Source organism: Macaca mulatta, chromosome 3 (genome assembly GCF_049350105.2).
Source record: "Macaca mulatta isolate MMU2019108-1 chromosome 3, T2T-MMU8v2.0, whole genome shotgun sequence".
Lineage (NCBI taxonomy): Eukaryota > Metazoa > Chordata > Mammalia > Primates > Cercopithecidae > Macaca > Macaca mulatta.
The window spans coordinates 169,098,103-169,120,775 of NC_133408.1; the positions used below are offsets into that span (position 1 = coordinate 169,098,103).

Consider the following 22,673-nt stretch of genomic DNA (forward strand, 5'->3'; position numbering starts at 1 on the left):
TGCTGCTTCCCTTACTATAGAGAGCCCCTGTGAGGAACTGGGTCTACTCACACCTCAGCCCAAAGCTCATTGACAGTTTCCCTCCATCCAGCCATGTTCTCTGATATTCTGTTCTCCCTCCCTGAGGTTGGATACATCTGCAGCTTCTGCCTCACTTACAGCTTTAATCCTGGGCTTCAGGGGCCTATCCTGAGTGGGTTCTCTTTTTTATTCAAGGACTCTCTTAGCTCAGCCTAACTCTGTAATTCAAGAGGGAAACTGTTCTGAGTGCATGACCCAAGAAAGACAGGAAATCAATTCCTGTCACTGTCCCCAATTCTTTCCCTCATGGGCTATAGTTCTAGAGGTTGCCTTATTTGCTGCTACCACTACAGTGACCCCTTGTTTTGTCTCATGCCCATCACCCAGGAGTTTGAGATAGGGTGCAATCTGCTTATTATTCATCAGGTGTTTCTTAGCATCTGTTTTATGTCCAGCACAATACTAAGCATAGTGGGGAATGCAAGATGAGTGGATACCACAGATCCTGCCCTTGCCTTGTCTTCACCATATTACGATAAGAGAGTTTGCTGAGGTGGCAAGGGAATTCTGTCGGCTCCTTTACCCTAGACCAGTTTCATTAGTGGCTGCCTAGCCAGGGAATGGCAAGCACTCATGTTTGTGTGAGTGATAAGTAAGAGCACAGAGAGAAAAGAGGTCTTATGCATTCCTGTTCTTTTTCTCCTCCCCCTGGCAGCAACAGCCAGGCCTGTAGCAGTGCCCTTCGGAAACCAGCTGTCTCCATAGCTGATAGCACAGAGCTCAGGTGAGTGGGGCTAACTATGGGCTTGGAACAGGGCGGATGATTAGCACCTGGGTTACCTTTTCCCCAAATCCCAGATGACTCAGACCATTAGGAAGTTGCCCTCTAGCTAATCTCACTGGGTTGGGCTCCCACAGAGACCATCCCTGAGGTCTCTGACTGTGGGCTGGGAATTGCCTTGGGAACCTCTTGTGACTCTTCTGTAACCCCAGGGTGCTGCTAAGTGTTATGTACCTAATGGTGGAAAATATTCGCCTGGAGCGAGAGACGGACCCCTGTGGGTGGAGGACAGCCCGGGAGACCTTCCGCACTGAATTAAGTAAGAAATGGCACTTGAGGAAGGTGTGGATGGGGTGCTAATGGGAGAGGGGAAGCAGAGCATCTGCCTAGGAGAGGCACAGTCCTTTTTTTCTTTTGTTTTCTTTTTTAAAATTAATGTCCTTTCTTTTAGGACAGAGATACTGCATGGCAGGCACAAGGGCTGGGCTTGATTGCCCCCCTGTATCTATGAGCTAAGACCAGCCATGTAACTTCTCTATGCCTTGGTTTCCTTGGTTATAAGTGGGAATAGCCGTTCCTCTCCCACTCCATCACGAATCCCACATGAAAAAATGAGTTGAGTCACCTTGAAAACTGAGTTCTGCTCAAATGTAAGTTGGTGTTGTCATCTGACAGGGATAGGATATGAAGGCCTATGGGATTTTAAAAATATATTTATTGATGTGGGAAAGTGAATGACATTGAGTCTTTTAGCCAGAAAGCAATGTCTTCATTATTGTTACTTCTAGTTTGACATCCAACCCCAGAGCGTCACCCTAAGCTCTGGGGCCTAAGCCATTTTAATTCCATTGCCTACCTTCCTGCCCTTGAGGGGCTTCCTTCTGGGAGGCTAAGCCTCCTTCTCAGGACCAAGTACTCTGGAATTCTTCAGGGGAGGTGAGTGTCTTCCTCTGTGTGTCCAGAATCAGGGTTACATGAACAAGGTTTTAGCTGCCTCATCCTCACTTTCTCATTCCCCTCTCTCTTCACCCCTAGGCTTCTCCATGCATAATGAGGAGCCTTTTGCCCTTTTACTCTTCTCCATGGTTACCAAGTTCTGCAGTGGCCTGGCTCCTCATTTCCCCATAAAGAAGGTCCTGCTTCTGCTCTGGAAGGTGGTCATGGTGAGTGATTCTCCCCAATCCCACATTATCAGATCAGCAATACCCTATGCCACCTCACTTTGTTCTAGTTGCATTCCAGGAGCCTGGAGCCAGGGAGCAGAATAGGGCAGCCCTTAGCCAACTGCTAATTTGGAGGGGCAACAAGGCTATCCTAGAGACATCAGATGTTCTATGTTAGAATAGGTTTCATGTTTCTATTGGATGGATGGGATATGCCACTCCATAAATTGGGGATATCAGTGGTACCTTCTCTTATTAAAGCCAATGTTTGATGGAAAGAACACTGGTTGAAAGTTGGTAGATCTGGGCTTTGCTGATACTGAGAAACTTTGGGCAACTCTCTGTACCTCAGTTTCTCTAGCTATAAAAGGTTGGGATGAGTGCCTGCCCTCCCTCCAGATAAACAGAGGATATGTATTTTTTTTTTAAATAAAAATAATTTTTTTACAGACAGGCCTCCCTGTGTTGCCCGGGCTGGTCTTGAACTCCTGGTCTCAAGCAATCCTTTCACCTTGGCTTCCCAAAATGTTGGGATTACAGGCATGAGCCACCGTGCCTGGCCAGGATTTGCTTTTTAAAAAATAATGAAGTTCTTATAAATATGTGGTTACGTTTTTGTTACTAGTTATTCAACTTGATCCTTCATTTTTGGCTCCCATCTCATAAGGCAGGCCTAATAGGGGGAACTGCCTCTTGACTGCAGAGGAAATTGAGTGACTCTGGGGATTTATAGCACCTGGATGTGTTCATTAAAAAGGGAGATAGCTTCCTATTTTTTTTCTTTCTTTTTTTTTTTTTTTTTGAGGAGGCCCCCAGGAATTCCTTTCCTAACTTCTGTGATATTTCCCATACTGGGGCAGTAAATAATGCTTTATCCTGACCCCTGAGCTCCTCAGTTGCCGTGGGGATGGTAATCATATTTGCCTCTTTCTGTTTTACTACCTCCTTATTAAGGAAAAGCTCTGAAGGGACAGGAGGTTGTGGCTCTTTCTTTTCATCCATGTTTCCCTGACCTTGACTCTCTCTTACTTCCCTTCCTTCCTCTCTCTCTGCCCCTTTCCTGTTTCTTCCTTAGTTTACCCTCGGTGGATTTGAGCATCTGCAGACTCTCAAAGTACAGAAGCGGGCAGAATTGGGCCTGCCTCCACTGGCTGAAGACAGTATCCAGGTGGTGAAGAGCATGCGTGCTGCCTCCCCGCCCTCTTACACTCTTGACCTGGGAGAGTCTCAGCTGGCACCCCCACCATCCAAGCTGCGAGGCCGCCGTGGCTCTCGAAGGGTATGGACTGAAGCAGACAATGGTATTGTGGCACTCACTGGCCAAAAGTCAAGATTCTAAGCTACTCTGGATGTAGTAGGAAAAAGCAGTAAATGACCTGGCTCATCCTGCCTGGGTTGGCCCTGTGACCAACCTGAAATCTTAAGAGTCTCCAGTTTGACTCTATCCCCCAGCCCTGACAGCCCTCTGGGCTATTGTGATGTGACACTGTGATATCACATCATATAGCCATGTCTTGCTACAGAATCATTGGCCTGAACTTCAGTGCCTGGAGTTCCTTACATTCTGAACAACACTTAAGGGTATAATCCTGAGAATAGGGACCCAGGGTACTAGAACAGGTCTCCAACCTAATCCATTTTTCTGGGGTAAGGCATTTTACTATTTTGAAGCAGCAGGAAGGTTTACTGTCAGCCAGCCATACTCTTAACTGGCCCCGGAACCAAAGGCTTACATTTAAGAGATGACTGGGTAGGGGTCTATGTATATAACCGTGTGACACTTAACGACAGGGATACAATCTGAAATATGTGTCATTATGCAATTTTGTCACTGAGCAAACATCATAGAGTGTACTTACACAAACCCAGATGGCATAGCCTACTGCATACCTAGGCATATACCCTATTGTTCCTAGACTACAAACCTGTACAGCAGGTTACCATACCGAATACCATATGCAATTGTAACCCAATGGTGTTTGTGTATCTCAGCCTAGAAAAGGCACAGTAAAAATACAGTATTATAATCTTATGGGTCCACAATTATGTATGCAGTCCATTGTTGACTGAAGCATCGTTGTGCAGCACATGACTGTAGTCTGCTGTCCTAAAAAGGTCAGAATGACAGGTTATACTGAGACCTGACTATGTTCTTACAAACTCCCCTGCCTGACCTACTTGAGTTCATCAACAGGCTAGACAGTAGTGCTCAGTAATCCAATCTCCATTATCTGCAATAAAATTTTTTAACCTTTATTTTTGTTTTATAAAGTAATGCTTACTCATTGTAGAAAATTTGGAACAAATATAAAAATGTGATGACGGGAGAAAAGAAAAATCACCCACAATCTTAACAACCAGAGACAGTCACTGTTAACTTTTTGGCCTATTTCTGTCCAATCTTTTTTTCTCTGTCACAAGATTTAAAATTCCAAACTTGCTTCCCTCTGCCTAGCAGCAAGCTTCTGTCCTCCTCTTCCTCAGTCAGCCAGCTGGTGTATGCTCACAGAAGGCAAACTAATTGAATGTTCACCTAAGCAGAGCATAATTAGGAAGGAAAGTGCTGGCAAAAAAAGGCATCACTGCTTTCTGAAAGCTAAGTAACTGACTTTGGGATTATCTATGCTCTGTTCCCTGGCTAATGGCAGGGTTGCCTGAGAACTTCTTGTTCTGTTATTGGTTCGGGTGGGGACAGTAGGGTTGAGATGGGGAATTGGATGTTTTCACAAGGGCTGTGTTCAGATTCCATGTTCCCTGAAATCTGGAGGTCTGTGGATATGGGGTGGCCTCAGACAAGGATGCCCAGAGTGAGCTCTCTGCACGCCTACCCTCTTTTCTTTCCCCTCCAGCAACTCCTCACTAAGCAGGACAGCCTGGACATCTACAATGAAAGGGATCTCTTCAAGACTGAGGAGCCAGCCACAGAGGAGGAAGAGGAGTCTGCTGGTGATGGAGAACGAACCTTGGATGGAGAGCTAGACCTGCTAGAGCAGGACCCTCTGGTGCCACCTCCACCCTCAGAGGCACCCCTCTCTGCTGAGCGGGTGACTTTTCCCAAGGGCCTGCCCTGGGCCCCAAAGGTCAGGTAGGTTTAATAGCATCAGGGACCCCTATGCTTTGGGGTTTCAGTCTCTAAAGGCCCAAGATGGAGTAGTCTATGTATTCAAGGCTCGTTAAGTTGGTCTGGCAGTCAGAACTCCTGGGTTTGAAATTCCTTCTGTTGATTGCTGCCTTTTTCCACCGCTCCAGTCCTCTGATTGGAGGGGTAGGAGCCTGGAAAGTTTCTCTCTCTCAAAGTTTGCTTTTCTTCCCTTCTCTGGGATTGGTCTTTCCACCATCTTCTCAGACAGAAGGACATTGAGCACTTCTTGGAGATGAGCAGGAACAAGTTCATCGGATTCACCCTGGGGCAGTAAGTGACTGGTTGGAACTGGCTATAGAGTGGTTCCTAGGGGCCAGAGGAGCAGGTAGCTTGGAATGAGGGATGGTGCGTGGTAGTCATAATGTAACCTAGAGCCCCTAGGCCGTGGACAACTCCCAGTGACTACTTTGGGTTCTTTCTATGGATTTTTTTTTTTCCTTGAGTTTCTTCCACTTTTCCTCAAAGAACTTTTGTGTTTTTTGCCAACTGTAGGACTTTGAGCAACAAGTCCTTTCTCTTTTGGGCCTTAATTTTTTCCTGAGGTTATTGAGTTAGATGGTTTCTATGGGCCCTTCCTGCTCAAATGGGCTAAAATTCTGTGAAGAAGAGACATGGTTAGAACGGATCCAATCTTCCCCCATTTCCCCATCTTCATGAATCCTTCCCACTGACCTCTTGAAAATTGAGTCTTTATTAGTGGAGTTTCACAGTCAAGATGTCATTGGGCTATACCCCTTTTAAGTAGGAATCTACCACTCCCACACCAAGTGAGTACCCAAAAGACTATAAAAGTCTCCTGATTTCCAGGAACATTTCTGTGTGCTATTATTATTTTTGTGTCCTGAAGCACTGATGTGGGATCTACAAGCTTGCAGAGGAAGGTCTAGGGTACTGGGGGTAGATGTTGTTGAAAGTAGCATGGTCCGTGTGACTCTAGGGGGATATTGGGGTATCAGTAGTTCTCTGTACTTTGGAAGCTTATGATCTGGTATGTCTGGCCTTTTACAGGGACACAGATACATTGGTTGGATTACCCAGGCCCATCCATGAGAGTGTGAAGACCCTAAAGCAGGTGACCAGGGTGGGCTCTCAGTCTTCAGGGATAGGGAGCCATCAAAGCAGGTCAGATTACCAGGCTCCTGGATACTGGGTGGGGCTTTTTTTTTTTTTTTTTTTTTGAGACAGAGTCTTGCTCTGTCCCCCAGGCTGGAGTGCAGTGGCGCGATCTCGGCTCACTGCAAGCTCTGCCTCCCGGGTTCACGCCATTCTCCTGCCTCAGCCTCCCGAGTAGCTGGGACTACAGGTGCCCGCCACCTCGCCCGGCTAATTTTTTGTATATTTAGTAGAGACGGGGTTTCACTGTGTTAGCCAGGATGGTCTCGATCTCCTGACCTTGTGATCTGCCCGCCTCAGCCTCCCAAAGTGCTGGGATTACAGGCGTGAGCCACCGCGCCCATCCCGGGTGGGGCTTTTATACCAGACTCTTTCTGGACCTTCTGTATTCCCCCTGCAGTCCTTTGGCCGGTTAGGAAAACTTAGGTCTCTCTTTACTTACTCAGTTTCCCATATTCAGGTAGATTTTAAAATTCTCCTTTCTTCCTCTCATTTCTTTTTCCTCTTCCCATTCTTCTCTCTCTCTTCCCATTCCTTGCTTCTTTTCCTTTCACTTCTCTCTCTCCATAAGTCCACTGACTTCCAAAGGCCCAGGATTGAATAGGAGCCTGCTCTATATCCATTGTATGCATGGAGTCATCACTCCGTGCATACATGCACACGCATCAAAACTCTTAGGGCAGTGGTCCAGGGGCAGGGGCCTGTTTCTGGCTTCCCCTTCCACTTTGTTTGAAGATAAATGCTTACGTATTTGCTGCTCTTCTGCGAATGTAGAAACAGAATAAACAGAAACACTGTGCACAAAGCACTTTGACTGGTGCTGATAATGCGGAGGTGATTAAGACTCCTGCCTTGAAAGAGTTCATGTCTATGTGGGGTGACAAACGCATAAGCAGAACATTTCCTTGCTTTTGGGGAATTTAAGTAAGAGATTGGTACACATGTGAATGAGGCCCTCAGCCCTTGTTGATGTCTTCTTATCTTTGTCAGCACAAGTATATCTCCATCGCAGATGTGCAGATCAAGAATGAAGAGGAGCTGGAGAAGTGCCCTATGTCTTTGGTGAGCCAAGGAGGTCCTGCACAGGAGAAGAGTAGAAGAAAATCTGTCTTCAGTGTTGTCACAGAGCATGTGTGCATGCATTCATTTCAGCATATTAGGCTCTAACTGTGTTCCAGGCAAGACAAGGTCCCTACTTTCATGATATATTGAAGTTGAGGAAGAAAGATAAAAAACAAAAAGTTAAGTAAACCAAACTATCAAAGAATGGTAAATACAATGAAGAAAATTTAAACAGGATAACATGAAAGAAGCATTGGTAGACTACTAAGATTGGGCAGCCAGTAGGTGGACCTCTGAGAAGGTGACATTTAAGCCAAGATCTGAGGGACAGGGAGCCAGCCATAGGAACATCAGAGGAAAGAGCATTCCAAACAGAGAGAACAGCCTTAGCAAGGGGAAAGCAGGTTTAGAGTGTCAGAGGTAGTGAAAGAAGGCTGTTGTGGCTAGAACACAGGGCCGAGGGCCGGGATCCTACAGATAGAGTCAGAGAGGTGGCCTAAGGCCACTTTGCCAAGAGCCTGTAAGCAAAAGTAGAGAGCTTGAAGTAGACTCACAGTCAAAGGGAAGGAAGCCTTTGGAGATTTTAAGCAGGGGAGTGATATGATCTGATTTATGTTTCTAAAAACATCAGCTTCTGTGTAAAGATTGGACCAGAAAAGTGTAGACCCACTCCAGGGAGATTAGTTAGGAAACCCTTGAAGTAGTCAAGGTGAGAGATGATGCCGACCTGGATTTAGAGATGTAGCTGACAAGACTTGCAGTGCATTTAGATGTGGTTAGAGAGGCAAAGAAAGGAATCAAGAATAAGTACCATTTGCCAGGATGTGGGGGGAATATCAAGAGTTCTGTTTTGGTCATACTAAGTTTTAGATGCCCATTAGATACCCATGTGGAGCTGCAGGCAATTGGAAATACAAGTCTAAAATTCTAGGGAGAGGGCTGACTTTGAGAAATAAATTCGGAAGTTGTTTGTAACACTTATAGGCAGTGTTAAAGGCCATAGAACTGACTGAGATAACCCAGGGAGGGAGTAGAGACAGAAGAGAATGGAAGGCAGGACAAAGTCCTGGGGCACACCAGTATGTTGAGGTGGGCATGTGTCAGGAAAGGAGCCAGAAGAGTACGAAAGACAGTGAAGTGGCTGGAAATCCAGGAGATTATGATATCATAAAAGCTAAGAAAGTCTTTCAAGAAAAAAGGAGTGATCTGCTGGGTAAAATGCTACTAATAAGTGGCATTATGGTAAGAACCAAGGTGCCCATTGGATTTGGCAACATGAAGATAATGACCTTGATAAGAGCAACTGTAAGTGAAGTAGTGGGACTGAAAGCCTAATTGGTATGTATTGAAGGGAATGTCAAAAAAGGAGGTAGATGATATAAAAGTTTTGTGAAGAGGAGAGAAAGTGGATGGTAGCTGAAGGAGAATGTGAGGTCAAGGGGAGGATGTTTTATAGCTGAGAGATACTAGAACATTTTTTTTTGTCCTAAAATAAATGATCCAAGAGGGGATAATTGCAGGACTGAGGCATTCAACAAAGCAAATGGGTGTGGGATCCTGAGCACAAGTAGGAGACTGGCCTTTGTTCGAGCACAGGCGGTTCATCCTTCATGTTAAGAAGGAAGGAATAAGACTCTTTGTAGATGTAGTGTTGAGAAGATGAGTGTGTGCCTGTCTGAGTGCTTCTGTTTTCTCCATGAAGCGTGAGGCAGGATCAGCAACTGTTTAGGCATGGTGGGCAAAGGAGTTGGTTTGAGGAGAGGGAAGATGGTTTGAAATCGGCCTTTTGGAGAGCAGGAAGGCAAACATGCCAGGATTGCCAGGCTCCGCTGAATGTCCATTTAGGACTTACATCCATTTAAGCAGCAGATGAGTTGTGTGGGACAGAAGGAGGCTGGTTATTCTTCCCTGGCTCAGGGTCTCATGGTAGTGAACCCTTGCCCTGTAATAGAGAGACCTTGTAGGAGGAAGGAAACTGCATTGGTCAAAGATGACAGTGGCCTGAGCAGCCTATTGGGTCCCTGAGGCCCCAGCCTCCTCACTCTGATAAAAGGCTTAGTTAATGTCATCAATAGGACAGAGATAGTTATATATGAGGGGGCTGGTCAGAAAGGAGAAAGTGATGTAGGGGTGAATGGAGAGGGGAAGAAAATCATTTCCATCCACTTAAAAGCTTCTTTGCTGATATTCCTTCCTGTTTCACCAGGCCATATGTTACCCAACTTCCTTTTAAACCCTCACTATTGAGCCACCTACCTCTCCTTCCAGGCTTACAGAATGTTCTAGAGTTCTCAGCCTCAGATCAACACTATAGGAAGTGCTTCTGTAGCATCTGTTCCAGTTTCCCAGGTCCTGAGAGGTCATCCAGGCCAACCTGATGGTCCTATTGAAGAGAAAACTAGGACTCAGAGAAGGAATGTGACTTATCCAAGGTCATACAGTGAGTCATTAACACAGCTAGGGCAGAAACCTAGATCTGACTCCCAGCTTAGTGCTCTTTTCAGGTCACCCCTTACAACCAAGAAAATAAAGCCTTTGGTCACCTGGAAAGTGGCATTGGCAAACCATGTATTTCTTGCCATAGGGGGAAGAGGTGGTACCAGAGACGCCATGTGAAATCCTCTACCAGGGAATGCTGTACAGCCTCCCTCAGTATATGGTAAGGAGATGGTTAGGCCAGAGCTGCCCTTCTCTGCTACAAGGAACAGACAGCTAAAAACCATTTCAAGCGGACCTGTCCAACACTTGAACTTGTTTTCTGAGCCTTTGTGCCTTTGGCAAGGCATTCTCTGACACGTGAAAATTCTGAGCTTTCCTCAGTGCTCCTCTGATGGTGCTGTTCTCCCTAGTCCTTCTTTGGGAAGGGTGGGGAATAAGTTGGGGTCTCTACAGGATACACTGGGGACCCACCCTCCTCCGAGATAAGTACTGTAGTCCCTCTGAGATCTGCTGTGGTCTGTCATGTACTAGATAGCCTCAGGCTGGGAGTGGGGAAGATACCAATGGTTCGGGTTAGAGGAAAGAAAAGAGTGGGAGAAGTTGGGCTTATGCCTCCCACCTTATTTCTACACACTGTCCCTCTCACTCTGTTCCTTCCATCCTCCCCTTTGAAAAGAACAGTCTTTTTTTTTTTTAAGTGGAGTCTCACTCTGTCGCCCAGACTGGAGTGCAGTGGTGCGATCTCGGCCCACTGCAACCTCCACCTCCCAGGTTCAAGTGATTCTCCTGCCTTAGCCTCCCGAATAGCTGGGATTACAGGCATGCGCCACCACACCAGCTAATTTTTGTATTTTTAGTAGAGACGGGGTTTTACCATGTTGGCCAGGCTGATCTTGAACTTTCGACCTCAAGTGATCTGCCTGTCTTGGCCTCCAAAAGTGCTGGGATTACAGGCATCAGCCACCATGCCAGGCCCTGGAAAGAACAGTCTTAAAGCAGAACAGCCAATGCGCTCCCTCTGGCTTTCTCCTTAGCCTCACAGGCAGGCCTCTCAGGACTGGGCACCTGTTTGCTCTTCTGGACGCTGGGGAGATATGGTCATTGAGGGAAGAACTTGGAGAATGGCTTTAAAACACTTTTTATAGGGCAGTTAGGGTGCAGAAGAATCACTCCCTTGCTGAGTGGATTTGACAGTGGTGAATTTCTTTATTTCTACTTCCCAGATCGCTCTGCTTAAGATTCTGCTGGCTGCAGCTCCCACCTCCAAGGCTAAGACAGACTCTATCAATATCCTGGCAGATGTCCTACCTGAGGAGATGCCGTGAGTGCTTCAACGGGGGCAGCTGCTGGATACTAGCTGTCTTGTCTGCAGGCTCTCTCTAGTCCCCACTCACCTTGTTAACACTTACAGAGATTGTCTCCAAAGAGATCTCCTCCTCTCTGCCCACCAGTACTCCCTTCCCCCTTCAGGGCTTTCTGCTTTGCTCTTTTTAGCTCAAAACTCAGGATCTGGAGGGTGACACCAGTGTCAGCGACTGGCTGCCCAGGTATTTGGGTGAACATTGCCAAGGGATGAGCTTGCCAAAAGAGAGATAGAAACAAAGAACTCAATGGAGCATTTCTTCAGACAGGCTCATAAGTGGGAACTCTGGAGGTTTCCCTGGCACAGAAGTTCAAGTTTCCCAAGTTCTGGTTCTCTTGTGTATATTATATAACACCCAAATACCTGGATCCCTGCAGGGCTCCCTTTTAGGCCACTTTCTGCGCTAATACCTTCTCTCGCCATTGTAGCATCACTGTTCTCCAGAGCATGAAGCTGGGCATCGATGTGAACAGGCACAAGGAGATTATTGTAAAGAGTATCTCTACCCTGCTTCTGCTACTCCTCAAACACTTCAAACTCAACCATATTTACCAGGTGAGCAGCTAGGAGCACTTCTCCACAGGTCTTGGGTGTTTCCCAGGCCCGATCTCTCAAAGGAAGGGTGCGAGGGCCCTTTTAGTTCTGATGAGCATCTTCCAGCCTTTTCTTTGTTCTCCCTCAGGGAATCCAGACACCCACTGCATGAGTTTGGGATAGGGTTATGGAGTGGGAACTGTCCTAGAAAGGTGCAGATGTCTGTGTCCCTTGTAAGTTATCCCAGGGTTGTGGGTAGGAATCTCTAGCTTCTCAGGAATATGCCCAGCCAGTTTTTGTTTTTTTTTTTTTTTTGAGACGGAGTCTCGCTCTGTCGCCCAGCCCAGGCTGGAGTGCAGTGGCGCGATCTCGGCTCACTGCAAGCTCCGCCTCCCGGGTTCACGCCATTCTCCTGCCTCAGCCTCCCGAGTAGCTGGGACTACAGGTGCCCACAACCGCGCCCGGCTAATTTTTTGTATTTTTAGTAGAGACGGGGTTTCACCGTGGTCTCGATCTCCTGACCTTGTGATCCGCCCGCCTCGGCCTCCCAAAGTGCTGGGATTACAGGCGTGAGCCACCGTGCCCGGCCTGCCCAGCCAGTTTTTAAAACAATGCAAGAGAGAATGTAAGCATTTCACAAAAATGGGGGGGAAGGTATATTGACCATAGTTTTCTATATGTGAAGCACTTTTCCAACATTTGAGATATAATTCTGAGAATAAGGCACAGTTCTGGCTCTTCAAGGCCTTGAAATCTTATAAAGGATACAGATACATAAGTAGCCAATTATAGAGAGATAAGTGTGCTGATACCGATAAGCACTGGTTGCTATGGAAACACCTAATCCACCTTGAGATGGAGAAGAAATGACTTCTAACCTGAGTCCTAAAAAAACAGATGTTAGCCAGGATATGGGAATTGTTAGGGAAGGAGGACAGGAGGCATTTCAAGCAAAAAAGCTGATATGCAAAACTCCAGAGGGGGAAGAGAGAGCAAAGTACCTTTAAAAACCGTTATTAAATGTTGCTGGAGTTCTGCCTGGGGTGGGAAAAGATGGGCGTGGTCTGGTGACACATGAAGCTGGAGGAATCGGCAGGGAGCATATCATAATCTATATGCTAGCACACAATTACTGAGCACCTATCCTGTGCCTAGCACCCTGTTAAGCTTGTCTAGGTCCTCATTTAATTCTCTCCACCCTATGAAGTAGTCTTATTTAATACCTCTTTTATAGATGACGAAATCAAAGCTAAGAAAAGTTAAGAAGCTGCTTTCCCATAAAACATTGTTTGCTATGCTAAGGAGATTGGACTTGGTTTCATGGGCATTGCCAAGATATAGGGACAAGATGGGGACAGCAAATGGATGCTGTCTGTGAGGAGACCATGGAGAAAAGAGGAATGCTTCTCATTCTTGCCCAGAGGCTCTACCCCATTTTCCTCCTATGAAGTCAGAATCAAGCTTGCTGGTAGAAAAGCAGGTCCTCAGAGTACAGAGAGGCTTCTGCAGGGTCTATGTCCATGGCCTTATCAACCAGAGTATTTCCACTTTCATGCATTCAAAGACATCATTGGGTGTGTTTGGTTGCCCTGAGTGCTCCCACTTTTGCCAGTGTTTGCTGAGCAGCAGCAGGGCTGGGAGGAGTAGGGGTAGGTAGGAGATAGTGTTTCTAGTGGAAAGAGAACAGAGAACTGTGGATGTGTGTTTACTTCTGCTTTTCTTGGTGGGAAGCGTGTGGATTCACAGCCAGACAGGTGGATGGCTTGATGGGCCTTGCCAGTGTGTGTCAGTGAATCCTGACAAGGCCACAGGCACATCTCAAACTGAAAAAAGTTTTCCATCAGATGATACTGGATATGTGTTGGCTCTTTTGTCTGAGGCTTTGGAAAATACCCTGGATTTTACGAATAAAATAAATAACTTTCCAGGGAGAAAATATTGAACAGAAGAGGGAAGTGGTCTTGGCATAAGCTGACTCCACTGCTCTAACTACATACCCAGGGCCGTAAGGCAGCTTAGCTTGCTGCTTGGCTACTTGTTGGCGATCAGAGAGCTGAGGATTTAAAACATCACAGTTCTCTGCTTTCTCAACCCCATTTCTATACTAGAATACTAGGTTCTGGATCTGGAGATAAACTGTGTTTGACACTCCTTAGTGTGTCATGGGTAACATAACCCCCATGACACTGCTCTTATGGCAACTTGCCCCACTAGGTTGTCCTGTATACAAACCACATCTGGATTTGGGAGAGCAGAATGGAGTCTCCACATTCTGGGATTTAGCCTATCAAAGACACCTTAGACTTCTCAATGCAGTATCTGTTGGCTGAAGGGCTCTTGTTCATTCATTCATTAAAATATTTACTAATATTCTTTTCCCCCTCACCCCATACTCCAAGCAGCCAGTATACTTACTGATATTCTAAATACTAAGGATAATATGGTATATCAGACATACTGGAGCTGGAGCCCAGTGGTCCATTTGGTTATTATGTGCTGTCACCATCCTGACTGAGTGATGCCAGGAGTAAGCTGCAGCTGTCCCTGCTATATCAATCACAGTTGAAACATTATGAGCCAGAGGTTTGGCATGGAAAACAACTCCCTCAGGGAGCCTTCCCTTCCTTTTGGGCTTAGGAACAAATCTCACAGCAATTCTTTCTATGTTTTGGAGTGAGATTTTATTTTCTGGCTTCTTTATTTTGTGCTTGTGACATATACTGCAGATTATCCCCCTCCATGTAGGATGGGCTGGGTGAAGATGATTCTTCCCATTTCCCAGACAGGAAGACTGATAACACAAGTGGATAGTAGATAGTAGATATTCTCAGGAATGAGTATTAGATTTGTACTTCCCCTCTTTTTCTCAAACATATTTTCCATTCTCCTCCAAATAAGCAGCCCTTTCTGCTTTGATTTTTAATTCAGTTTGAATATGTATCGCAACATTTGGTATTTGCCAACTGCATCCCCTTGATCCTGAAGTTCTTCAATCAAAATATCTTGTCATACATCACTGCCAAAAACAGGTATGAACTCTGGACAGGTTTATTTCAAGGGGCTATTTTGGGGTGGTTGAGAAAATTACATCATCTCCGAGCCTTTCAGTTTTCCTGGTGTCCCTAGTCCCTCCTGTCTTAGAGCTGTCACTGTTAAATTTAATTTTCTTGAAGTGTTAGCTGATGGAACGTATGGTTTGCCTTCTTTAGGGAGGTATTTGTATTTTAATAGTTTTAAACACTGAAAAATGTCATGACTTAAATGAAGTGGCAGTGATGAATTTTTAGCTCTGTCAGGTGGATCCAGGGGTTGTTTTTTTTGTTGTTGTTGTTGTTGTTGTTTTTGAGACGGAGTCTAGCTCTGTTGCCCAGGCTGGAGTGCAATGGCCGGATCTCAGCTCACTGCAAGCCCCGCCTCCCGGGTTCACGCCATTCTCCTGCCTCAGCCTCCCGAGTAGCTGGGAGTACAGGCGCCCGCCACCTCGCCTGGCTAATTTTTTTTGTATTTTAGTAGAGACGGGGTTTCACCGTGTTAGCCAGGATGGTCTCGATCTCCTGACCTCGTGATCCGCCCGTCTCGGCCTCCCAAAGTGCTGGGATTACAGGCTTGAGCCACCGCGCCCGGCCCCAGGGGTTGTTTTTTGTGAAACAACTTGCTTATCTGGCCAGGCCTTATTTTAGTATAAATCATAAGTTGGAGCAATTGGAACAGTTATGCTGTTTCGTAAACTGTAATGCATTATACAAAATTTATAACTGAAGGTATGTAATAGAATTTACTGGGGTACGTCAATTTGTAGTTTAAAAAAATAAGGTATTTCGCATTCATTATTTAATCTCCTCAGCAATGCTAAGAGTTATACATTTTATTCTCATTTTGCCAATTAGGAAACAAATTCAGAGATATTAACAAAATTAACAAGCTGGTGAGACCCCTGAAGTAAGCATCAGAGACAGGATCAGAACACAGGCTTCCCTGTGAATACAAATTGCTTTCCATTCGTCCAGCCAAGCAGGGACTTGGGGATTACAGAATAGATCCTTGTTCCTTAATATTCTACTTTCACAAGAACTGGAAATATGTTAATCAGTAGAGTTTACCAGAGGCAAAATTCCTAAAGTAGAAGTAAGAGGGCTAATCTCATAGTTGGGGTGACTAGAGATATTGCCACACTAGTCTGTCAGTACTGCCTGAAATTCCACCATGGAGAGGGAGCCTACTTATATGTAGCTTAAAACACACACACACATCCCCTATGGAACCTGAAGTCATGAGACCTGGATTCGTGACCTGGATCTGCCACTTGCTAGTTATGTAATCTCAAGCAAGACACTGTTTCTCTGAACCACAGTATTTTCATCTTTAAGAATACCTTTTCTGACTGTATCATAGAATGTTGTAAGCATTGGTTAATATTAGCATATGCAAGATTGCTTTAAACACCGTCCCTTGAGGGTAAGCATTGGAGGATGGGTTTTTCCTAATGATATGGAGACCTGTGCACTAACCCCTTTAAAATGGGCACTTCAGATGTGCTACTTGAGTTACCAGGGAAAATGAAGTACAGGTCAGGCTGTATCAGGGTCAGAGCTGCAAGCAGGCACCTCTGTGTATCAGTCAACGCTCTGGGTTATAAGTAACCAAAGCTAGCTGGACTAGACTCATGCAGAATAGTGACTTTGTCAGAATGAAATGACGTGTGTCATCTTGAGGAACCTAGGACAGCAATGCAGCTCTGGACCTCAGGGTTGGTCTGTAGTGTGGGGAGCCCAGAAAGCCTTCCACTTCTATCTGTAAGACACCAGGCCTCTGTATTTCCACTCCAGTTTCCTCTCTCACTGACAAATGTATCAGACTGCGTTGTTTGCTTCTCAGGACGCATAGTGAAATATGTCTATATGAGCTGAACATGCCCCACCTCAGAGACTGAATTGACTCTCCAATCCCTATTCCAGATTCCCTAGGTTCACCCCTAAATCAACTGTGGCTAGGGGAGTGGTATACAGAAACTTAATGTTCTTTCTGCACCCATGGACGTAGAATGGGGGGGACAGATAATTCAATAGATATCCATTTGGTTCAATTTGGAGTTGGAAGAGAGGTAGCAACAGACTATACCTTTTGCTAAGGTTGGCCTGAACAAGATGATCCTCTTATGCATGAACTGTAAGTTTTACTTTTGAATGATTTCTGAGAACTTGGAGATCACAACTCATTATTGCAGAATTTTCTCATGGATCTTACAATCTAGATGTTCTAGATACTTGTAAATTAATTTTATGCCCCCTTAGGCTAGATTTCAGTTCACTAAGGGAAAGGAACAAATCCATCTTTGATTTCCCACCCCCATTTCCTGGTCGCCAGCACCTACTTTGCCATAGGGCTTTGTCAGTAGGAGGTGGGTGGATAGGTGAATGAGCCAGCCAAGAATGTTCATCCTAATGGAGCAGTACAGAACTGGCAACCCTGGGAAAATCTGATAGAGTAAATCAAGATGATGAACAACATTACAGGTAGTTTGACACAGTCCTGTCCCAAGCTGACTCTTCTTCTCTCCTACCCTGGTCCCCCAGGTTATCTTTGTCCGAGTTTCTTGGACAAAGGTAAACATTTCTGGCCAAATAAATTGTTGCCTTTTGCTTGTATAGAAATTTTGACTTTTGAAATGTAGAGACAGGTTCATTATAGCAGTGTGAACTCGTCTTTATAGCCACTGCTTTACCAACATCCTTTACTCATTTCCAACTGCACTAGTTCAGATAGATTGGTGTTCAAAACCTCATGGAATGTCAGAACCAGAAGGAGCATTAGAGATTAGCTAGTCCAGATTCTGTGTTGTGTCAATGAAGAAGGGAGAAGAGGAAAGAGAGAGCTGTCATTTATTTTGTAACTATGTCCTTGTCATAATGCAATGCCTTATTTCCCCTCCTAACTCATGCCTGCTTCCCTGGGCTCACCACAGAGCTGTAACTTGCAGTCCCCCACTGTCAGCTATTATCATTCTTGAGTTCCTAGATTAGCCTTTCTATAGGAAGCTGCCCCTGTCTCAAGCTTCCTTTAGGAGTGGCTTCTGTAATCATTCCCCAGAGCTCCCAGCTTTCAGAAAGATCTGGTGAGAGACACAGGAGGATCATTTCATCCTCACATCCTCAGATTGTTATCCAGTGGGATGGGTTTGGACCACGTCTGTGGGAGCAGTTATATTCACACATACAGTTAAATGCAGAAACACAAATGCACTTAAGTTTACGTATTCCTTTAAAGAAGCAAGGAGTGCTAAGAAAAGAGGCTCTCTTTCTGCTCTTTTTTGCATCTACCAGATGGGGGCCAGCCTCAAAGAACTCATTGGTTCCTCTCTGATAGGAAAGGAGACTGGAGCTAGAGTTGCCTGGCACCAGAGCCCTCAGTTTCAGCTGAGGTCACTAAGCAATTTGGGAACTGGATAGGGGCTGCTGGAGAGAAATAACTCCTGCCCTTTTCAGATACAGCCAATTCCTGCTGTTGTCATTTACCTAAAGCCTGTCCTTATCTCTGCATCTTACAGCATCTCAGTCCTGGATTACCCTTGCTGCACCATCCAGGATTTGCCGGAGCTTACTACTGAAAGTCTGGTAAGCAGATGGGGATTTGGTAGCCTTTGAAATTGCTAGGTGGTACAGGTTGGCATTTGCTCTTTCATTTCTTCTCCAACCCCTTAATGCCCTGGTTTGAGAGTCTTAGATCAATGAAGGTATATTGGCAAGAGCACAGATGCAGCAGGGGTTTAGAGTTGCTGACCCAGTTGAGAAAGATCTGGAAAAGCTTAGCCTAGCATTTTTCAGAGAAGAGGAAACAGCCAGTGAAGAACACCAAGGAGGAGAGGGAATTTAGAAACATAATGGGACTGAAATTGAGTGTGAATATCTATGCTAAATGCAGGAGAATCTCTTCTGGTCTAGCTCAAATAATTATCTGTCTTCTTTCTGCTGTGCTACAGGGAGTTCACTTCTTATTTTCATATAGGTTATAAACCTAGCAATGTGTACCTGAGAAAATACTTGTCTAAGTCTCTCGGAGGCAAAAGTCTGTATAGCCACAAAAGGATTGCCCAGAAAGTTTCTCATCTTGAAAACAGCTCTAGGCAAAGAAAAGTCACTCACAGTTATTCTCAATTCCATGAAACTGACTGAACAACAGCCATACTGAAGATGAGGTACCTACCTCATCATGTATTGCCACAGCTCCTTAGATATGCCACAATCCATACCTCCAGCCTGTTGCATTGTAATTATGCATTTGTGTCTGTTTCTCAATTTGACTGTAGAATCCTTGAAGGAAGAGATAGTATCATCATTTTTATATCCTTAGAGTCTAGCACCTTGTCTGGTACATTGAAGAGCTCGATAAATGTTAAATGATTGAATCATTTAACTGATGTAGTAACCGATGGTTACTACAACCCTTTGTCCTCCAATTGTAATTCTTGCAAAATGTTGAGTCAGAAAAGTATATTATGCAAAAATAGAAGGACAACCTCTGTGGTACAAGTTTTATAGAACCATAGGATTCTTGGCTGGAGGGGACTTAAGAGGGGGCTTAAGAGCCATTTGATCCATCCCCCTTATTTCGAAGATGAGAAACCTGAAGGCCCAGTGACTTGTCATGGTTTACTCCTCATAGGTGACAGAGCCTGAATTAGACATGAGTCAAAAGACCCATGTCCTGAAACACCAACCTGGCACCGTTTTTTACCACTGGGATAGAGAGATTCCCTGGTCTTATTTAGACATGGCCTTAGCAGCCAAAGGAGTTGGAAGCTTTTTATTCCTACAGAGAAGTAATAAATTTTCTAACCTTCTTTATGTTATTTATGATGCTAGTCAGTCTTTTATCAAATTTTTTATTAAAAAAATTTTTTTACCCACACTACACAGATGTAGCTATTCAATCATTAAAACTACTCTATGAGGTTGTATTACTATTTTATAGATGGAGAAGTTAAATAGCTACCAGTTGAAAGTGGAAGTCAGGGTAGAAAGACATGCATCCCCTGCCATTCAGAGTTGGAATGAAGAATACATTTTCCACAGAAACAGTGGTACACAGTAGCATTAAAATTCTGCTATTAGTAGGACATTTCAGAAGATAAAGTCAACTTTTATGGCCTGAATTTATTTCTTCCTATAATGTGTTCTTTATTTTCAATTCCAACCCCATTTGTTCATATATAGGAATTGATAGGAACCACGATTTCACATCTCTCCCAATTGACCTTTGGGATATGTGCATAAAATTATTGAAATGAAGTGAACATAATAATTTATTATGTTTTCTAAGAAGACTTTAGTATTATCCCAGAGTGAAAGCGTATATTTATTCTTCCTAAAAAATAGTCATGCTAAGTATTTTACTCCTTTCTGTGAAGCAATAGTGGCACCTGGTGGTTCCATTTAGTAACCACAGACTTTTTGTTTTGCTTGAATTTTGAATGAACCCAGTCATGGGCTGCAGTAACTGGTGAGTCTATTCCACATAGGTCCTCAGTATGGTTTATCTAAACTTGTGACTTCTATGCTCAGAAAAAGACTAGTGTTCAGATGAGTAAGATATATCTCTTTTTTTCAGGCTTAACAAATGGCAAGCACAGAAAATGTACTGGCTATTTGAATATATAGGATTTTCTTTTCTTTTCTTTGAGACAGAGTCTTGTTCTGTCACCCAGGCTGGAATGCAGTGGTGCGATCTCAGCTCACTGCAACCTCCACCTCCTGAGTCCAAGTGATTTTCCTGCCTCAGCCTCCCGAGTAGCAGGGACTATAGGCACGTGCCACCATGCCCAGCTAATTTTTGTATTTTTAGTACAGATGGGATTTCATCATGTTGGCCAGGCTGATCTCGAACTCCTGGCCTCAGGTGATCCACCTGCCTCAGCCTCCCAAAGTGCTGGGATTTCAGGCGTGAGCCACCACGAATGGCTATAGGATTTTCTTTAAGTTTTTTTTCTGATATTAAAATAAATATATGTATTGCAGAAAATTGGAGAAACAGAAAAGTATGAGGAAGAAAAATACTCTTATGTCACCTACATATAGCCACTGTTAATATTTTGCTGCAATTATATATATATATTCACTCATATATAAACACATTAACAAAACTAAGACTTTATACATAGATGTTTCATTTGGCAGCAAAATTTAAATGTTCACAATATCATTTTATTAAACATTCTAGAGGACAATATTTTTCTTCCTTTTTTGAAGGCAAGGTCTTGCTTTGTCACCCAAGCTGGAGTGCAGTGCACTCGGCCTGAAGCACAGCCCACTGCAGCCTCACGCTCCTGGACTGAAGTGATCCTCCCACCTCAGCCTCCCAAGTAGCTGGGTGTAGCTGGGACCACAGGCATGCCACCATGCCAGGCTAATTTATGTATTTTTTGTAGAGACGGGGTCTTTGTGTTGCCCAAGCTGATCTTGAACTCCTGGGCTCAAGCAATTTGCCCTCCTTGGCCTCCCAAATTGCTGGGATTACAGGTGTCAGCCACCACGCCCAGCTGAGGACATAGTTTTGATTTTTTTTATTATTTATTTTTTATTTTTATTTATTCATTTTTGAGATGGAGTCTCACTCTGTCGGCCAGGCTAGAGTGCAGTGGCGCCATCTTGGCTCACTGCAACCTCTGCCTCCCAGGTTCATGCGATTCTTCTGCCTCAGCCTTCCGAGTAGCTGGGATTACAGGCACATGCCACTACACCTGGCTAATTTTTTGTATTTTTAGTAATTTTTTGTTGTACTGTGAGCCTCCCAGAGTGCTGGGATTACAGGCATGAGCCACTACACCTGGCCCAGGACATAATTTTTAATAGTTACACATAATATTCCACTATTTAGTTTCAAAAAAGATTCTTCTCTGTCGTTGACATTTATTTATGTTTTCCTTGTGTAACTCCAAAACAAACATCCTTACATGCGAATCTTTTTTTTTTTTTTTTTTTTTTTTTTTTTGAGACAGGGTCTCGAAGTTGCTCAGGCTGGAGTGCAGTAATGTGATCACAGCTCACTGCAGTCTTGACCTCCCAGGGTCAAATGATCCTTCCACCTCAGCCACCCAAGTAGCTAGGACTACAGGCACATGCCACCATGCTTGGCTAATTTTTAAATTTAAAAAAATTTTTTTTAGAGATACAATCTCCCTAGAGACAGAATCTCCCTATTTTGCCCAGACTGGTCTCAAATTCTTGGGCTCGGTGATCCTCCTGCCTTGGCCTCTCAAAGTGCTGGGATTACAGGTGTAAGCCACTATGCCCAGCTGCACGTGAATCTTTGATTATTTCCTTTAGATTCCTAGAAGTGGAACTATTGGGCTGAAGTAGTCTTTTTTTTTTTTTTTTTTTTTGAGACAGTCACCCAGGCTGGAGTGCAGTGGCACAATCTCTGCTCACCACAGCCTCTGCCTCCCAGGTTCAAGCGATTCTCCTGCCTCAACCTCCCAAGTAGCTGGGATTACAGGTGTGTGCGTGCCATTGCTGCTCAGCTAATTTATGTATTTTTTAGTGGAGGCAGGGTTTCACCATGTTGGCCAGGCTGGTCTTGAACTCCTGACCACAAATGATCTACCTGCCTTGGCCTCCCAAAGTGCTGGGATTATAGGCTTGAGCCACTGCTGGGCTGAGGTAGTCTTGATTTATATTTTTTCACTTTTCTGAATTTGAACTGAATTCAATTCAACTTTATTTGAAACTCTAAAAAGCATGATGAACATGAAATAAAAGTAGAGCTAATGGCATATTAATTTCTGAAGTATTCCCATTTTGTCAAAACAATTAGCTATAGATAGGCCATCCTCACCAATATACTGAGTAGTTTCCCCTCCCACCTGGTACAGGAAGTTTAAAAATTTGTGTATCTCCAAATGTTGGTATTCATACTCAATCCACTAAGCTAGGAAAAAATTGAAATAAAATTCCAAACTTAAATGAAGGATGGTGAACGTATGTTATGTGGAAGTTAAGTGTGGTCTTTGAAAGGAGATTGCTGGAGAAGGCAGTGGATGTGGACTCAGCATGTATTTTGCAA

General features: G+C 44.5%; 1 protein-coding gene across 2 annotated transcripts in view; it reads left to right on the top strand.

The window, feature by feature from the left end:
• Nucleotides 1-22,673, top strand: part of STRIP2 (striatin interacting protein 2) — a 58,354-nt gene that overhangs the window by 19,772 nt on the left and 15,909 nt on the right. For both annotated transcript variants that reach the window (XR_013415526.1, XM_015134891.3), the window contains exons 6-18: nucleotides 737-805; nucleotides 1,015-1,121; nucleotides 1,838-1,965; nucleotides 3,041-3,244; nucleotides 4,815-5,050; nucleotides 5,312-5,377; nucleotides 6,116-6,179; nucleotides 7,211-7,282; nucleotides 9,867-9,941; nucleotides 10,945-11,042; nucleotides 11,513-11,639; nucleotides 14,547-14,647; nucleotides 18,163-18,229. Coding sequence is in view for 1 of the 2 variants with exons in the window: in XM_015134891.3 (XP_014990377.1) it covers nucleotides 737-805; nucleotides 1,015-1,121; nucleotides 1,838-1,965; nucleotides 3,041-3,244; nucleotides 4,815-5,050; nucleotides 5,312-5,377; nucleotides 6,116-6,179; nucleotides 7,211-7,282; nucleotides 9,867-9,941; nucleotides 10,945-11,042; nucleotides 11,513-11,639; nucleotides 14,547-14,647; nucleotides 18,163-18,229 (1,414 nt within the window). In the remaining variant the exon portion in view is untranslated. The remainder of the gene's footprint in view (nucleotides 1-736; nucleotides 806-1,014; nucleotides 1,122-1,837; nucleotides 1,966-3,040; nucleotides 3,245-4,814; nucleotides 5,051-5,311; nucleotides 5,378-6,115; nucleotides 6,180-7,210; nucleotides 7,283-9,866; nucleotides 9,942-10,944; nucleotides 11,043-11,512; nucleotides 11,640-14,546; nucleotides 14,648-18,162; nucleotides 18,230-22,673) is intronic.